Source organism: Notothenia coriiceps, unplaced genomic scaffold (assembly GCF_000735185.1).
Source record: "Notothenia coriiceps isolate Sejong01 unplaced genomic scaffold, NC01 NC01_scaffold00020969, whole genome shotgun sequence".
NCBI classification, from domain to species: Eukaryota; Metazoa; Chordata; class Actinopteri; order Perciformes; family Nototheniidae; genus Notothenia; species Notothenia coriiceps.
Genome location: NW_011353670.1, coordinates 1 through 4,394, shown reverse-complemented (window position 1 = coordinate 4,394; position 4,394 = coordinate 1). Strand labels below are relative to the sequence as shown.

Sequence of the window (4,394 nt, the reverse complement as noted above, 5' to 3'; positions counted from 1 at the left end):
TCGAATCAATGGAAGAGAGAAAACTATCTTTCGTTCCCGTTGAATGTGCCATGAATACACAATATGATTTTGTCAACTTAAAAAAATACATTCCTCCCATTGTCAAAAAACCACAGGTTTTCGTTAAAACTGTTGATTGGAAATATATAAGACTATGCAGTTCAGGGAGCTCTATGCAAGTCAATGGGATCCCTGTTAAGTTAGACCAAGAGGATCCTAGATTGGCTGTGACGTCTCCGCGGAACCCAGGAAGGAAACAATGGAAAATGTAGAAATCTCCAACGAGGCTCCACCATGCCTTAACATCCGAACCAATCTAAACATCTCAGCACATGTTACACGCGTGCCACTCAGCTCAAATTAATCTGACTCTTTTACACATTCACCACAGCAAGGTGCAACTCCGGTTCAAGCTCCGTGCTAGAGCTTTTCAGGTTCAGAACCGGTTCTTCGTTTTAGCTACCGGCTCCTTTTCACACAGGTCTCCAGAGTCCGGACTGTGTTCCGGCACATTATGCGATCATGGTCATTGCGAAGTCATGAAAAGTGACCATTAGTTGTGTGACCTGTCTTCAGTAAATGCCAAGCGTGCGCGAGCCCTCTCACAGCAAGTGAAACAGCTGAAAACAACAACCTATCGTGCTCCGAGCTTCCGAAACTCTATACCGTCTGAGTCGGAAGACCACAGATTCCTATTTAGTAGCTGGTCTCTACAATGGACTTCTATCAGTTTCTTAGCATGCTTTGTGTACAAACTGAGATAAAACCCTGGCTTGTGTTGTTGTTCATGTCTAGAGTTGATCGACAGTCCCCTGCTGCCCCGCCCTCGACGTTAGCGTGACATATGGTGGTGCTTTTGCGTCTAGCCGGAGAGAGAACTACTTCGTTCGTTTGAATTGTGCTCTGAAATACACCGGATTCGCGGATCTAATTGAGGCTGCGCATTGTGAACAGGAAAAAACGGTGCTTTCAAGCTCAAGCTGCTGACCTTGACCATGAAACACGCGTTGGTATGAATCCCAGAGTCGCTTTAAGTGAGTCATAACAATGGTTTTCCTCTTCACATAAAGAGATAGCTAAGATCAGGGCCATATAGGATATAATCGTTCTATGCTATATGGCGCTGGCTAAGAATAAGATAACTTTAACAAGATGCCCTGTGGTGCTTAGTGCTGCGTCTTTCGCTTCCGTCTGATTGAAAGGAACCAGGAGTGGTGGATCAAGTTAGGCTATCCTAGCTAGTAGCTAGCACGGTTAGTTAGCATTACAGCCGTAATCATTTTATTAGCCTTAACCAGAAGTAACATTAAAGGTTGGTGTAGGTAAGTTTCAGAACCGGCTCGAGATAACACTTTTTGTCATATTCCATGGAATCGCCTTTAACATCGCGATAGCAATGAATATCTAAGCTTTGGACAAAAAATCCATAAAAAAAATGTCATCTTGTGGAACCCGTATACTGTAAAAACAACAACCAATCCCGCTAAACGGATGTATTGCCGCCTGTCTGTCAGCCTTCCATCTCGTTGCACGCACAAATGACCTGTCCTTCACTGAGCTAGGGCTGGGCGATTGGGCGTGCATTGCAGCAGTACTTCAATGACTCGCCAGCAACAGGCGGCCTCAACTGGTCGCAAAAGAAAAAAATGTAACGGAGCAAATTAAGAACAAAAAGAAAGTGGAAACTAGGAGAAGTCAAACCAGAGTCAATATCGGAGTTGCTTTGGCTGTGTAGTATTGCTAACCTAGATGTGTTTAGCTTTGCCTGATATGTAACGTTACTGCAGCCTGCTCTCGCGGAGGAGGTGCTCTGTAAGGAAGTCTGAAGGAAGGGGCGGATTCTTTTTGGCTGTGTACTTTCAAATTTTAGTGCACTCGAGCCGGTTTCTGAAACTTACCTACCCCACCTTTAAGTAACCCAACATGTTAAACAGTAAGAGTAGTAGTCATATTTCGTGAACCCTTTGAAGAGTACTTTCACACCAGTGTGATCATTCTATAATACACAATTTAAGCCCGGGGGAGAAATGCTAACGCTACCTTAGCATCTGCGATCTTTTTCTACTTCACGCTATCTGCACAAATGGTTGACATTAAACATTAAAAAGACCAGGCAGTTCGGAGAGAATCAAAGGAAGGCAGGCAGGCAGGCAGGCAGCTTTGCATGACATTCTTCTGGACGTGTTTCATTGTGATGATAGTGAGGGTTCGTCAATCCTTTTGTTGACAAGACAGTAGTGACGGCCATCTTGGTGACGTGTGTTGTTCTGCGAGACCAGAGATGTAGTTCATTCAGCGTTTCACACAAAAACATGTTACTTCACAGTTTTACGACACTTTATTTTTTTTTGACTTGCAAAATTATCTTTTAAATTGACAAACATCATATGTGTAATTCGTGGCACAATTCAAACGGAATTGAAAGATAATCTTTCTCCCTCCATTTTTCCGAAATAAAGTCCCATGGAGGTCCACCGGAAGGGGAGGGACTTCGCCAGTCTATTGCTCTACAATAATTGTTATTCTTTGTTCTATATACTTTGGAATGATGCTATTGTAATGAAACTATCCATCAATCTATCTAGCTATCATTTCCCCCCAAAATTATCTTAATTATATGTAGCCTATTTTCCACAATACAAGACCCTGGTCCGTGTTGATATTAGGCTTTGACTTTTCATGGCATGGTATTGTAGTCATAAGGTTACAATGTTAAAGGAAGAGTCTGTTAATGTTTCCACATATTTCCTGATTGTTTGTCTTTGTTACAGGGAAGACAGTGCTGCATCGGAGAATGCAGAGCCGGTCCATTATTTTTGGAAAGCTGATGCAAAGTCAATTTATCAGAGCGATGATGGGAATTCCAGTAAAAGCTTTAGTTTTGGTAAGTTTTGCAGCATGTACAGGGTTGAGAAATATGTTTGACTCGATTTTGTGGCTCCTTTGAGATATGTTGCATAGAACTTGACAACAACTACTACTACTACTGTACATGAACCTTCCTTCTCTGTTCATAGATCGAGTGTTTACTGCAGAAGAAACGACCAATCAGCTGTACCAAGCCATTGCTAAACCTCTTGTTGTTTCCTCTGTTCAGGGATACAATGGTATGTTTTTGAAACTGAATACTGTGACATCTGTTGTGTTGCTCCAAACACTCACTGCAGTGGTTTGTTTTTTGGATACATCTTTTCTCTGTTTGATCCACAGGTACCATATTTGCTTATGGACAGACTTCTTCCGGAAAGACTTTTACTATGATGGGGAGTGACCGTTTTCCTGGAGTGATACCGATGGCTGTGGAAGATGTCTTCCAAACCATTAAAAGTGTAAGAATTGTATCGCATATTTAGAAATAACTTTTTTAGTAAGCAATTAATGTGTTTTTTTACAACTTCTCTTTTGTCCAAAAGTGTCCAAAGAAGGAGTTCCTTCTTCGGGTTTCTTACATGGAAATCTACAACGAGACTGTGAGTGATCTGCTCGTTGATAGCTGGAAGAGACAACCTCTGGAAGTCCGAGAGACAATTAATGTAAGTGGGCTATTTAGAAGTTTGCATACGACGTTTTCATCAAATGTTTCTGACACATTTTAATACTAAATTTGGCCTTCTAATTTCGGCAGAAAAATCTGGCAACAAAAAGCAATTTTTCCTGTGTTTCAGACGTAAAGCTGTTCTTTGTAACATTATATTACTGAGTGCTGTTTTAACTGACTTTAATGAGTGTATGCGATAACCAAAGTTCTGGGCAGACAGTTTTCTACAGATCCTCTGATTCAATTAATTTCAGACGCGGTACTACACTCCCTCAGTAACACACACACACCGACCTCCATCATTATAGTATGATGATACTTCATGTCTATGAGTACTAAAGGCATGGACATCGTTTTCTTTCTCTTTAAATGGTCATTGTGCTTGTGTCTTTTTTTAAATGTGCAGAAAACCATCTATGTGGCTGACCTGAGGGAGGAACTGGTCACAAATGTTGCACAAGTCCTGACCTGGATCCGGAAAGGAGAAAGTAAGATCTGAGATGACTGAACACGAGACTGGTTTCTTCAGGATCTGCACTGTGTCTAACAACCATTTGATTTCTGCTCTCTCCCTCTGCAGAGAACCGTCACTATGGAAAATATATCGAGTTTACACGATACATCGTGGATTGCACTCCATGCGATGTCGTAAATGACCACATCGTGAACATCGAGTATTATGTTGTCAAATCAATTTCCCGCCGCGGCCAAAATGAGCTTTCCTTTCTCCCTCATAGACACAGTCACACACGCAGGCACACACGCAGGCCCCGTCTAACTTGCACACAAACATTACACACATGCACAGTGACAGAGAGCAGGGCTCGACATTATAAATGGCCCGCTGGCTCGGAAG

At 42.1% G+C, this 4,394-nt stretch overlaps 1 protein-coding gene across 1 annotated transcript in view; it reads left to right on the top strand.

Moving 5' to 3' along the window:
- LOC104953012 (centromere-associated protein E-like) overlaps positions 1–4,162 on the top strand; it is a gene marked incomplete at its 3' end in the record, with an annotated part of 8,823 nt that extends 4,661 nt beyond the window's left edge. Inside the window, exons 2-7 of the mRNA XM_010779931.1 lie at positions 2,772–2,884; positions 3,018–3,107; positions 3,211–3,329; positions 3,414–3,533; positions 3,945–4,026; positions 4,119–4,162. Of these exons, the coding sequence (XP_010778233.1) occupies positions 2,772–2,884; positions 3,018–3,107; positions 3,211–3,329; positions 3,414–3,533; positions 3,945–4,026; positions 4,119–4,162 (568 nt within the window). The remainder of the gene's footprint in view (positions 1–2,771; positions 2,885–3,017; positions 3,108–3,210; positions 3,330–3,413; positions 3,534–3,944; positions 4,027–4,118) is intronic.
- Between the last annotated feature and the right edge of the window lie 232 nt (positions 4,163–4,394).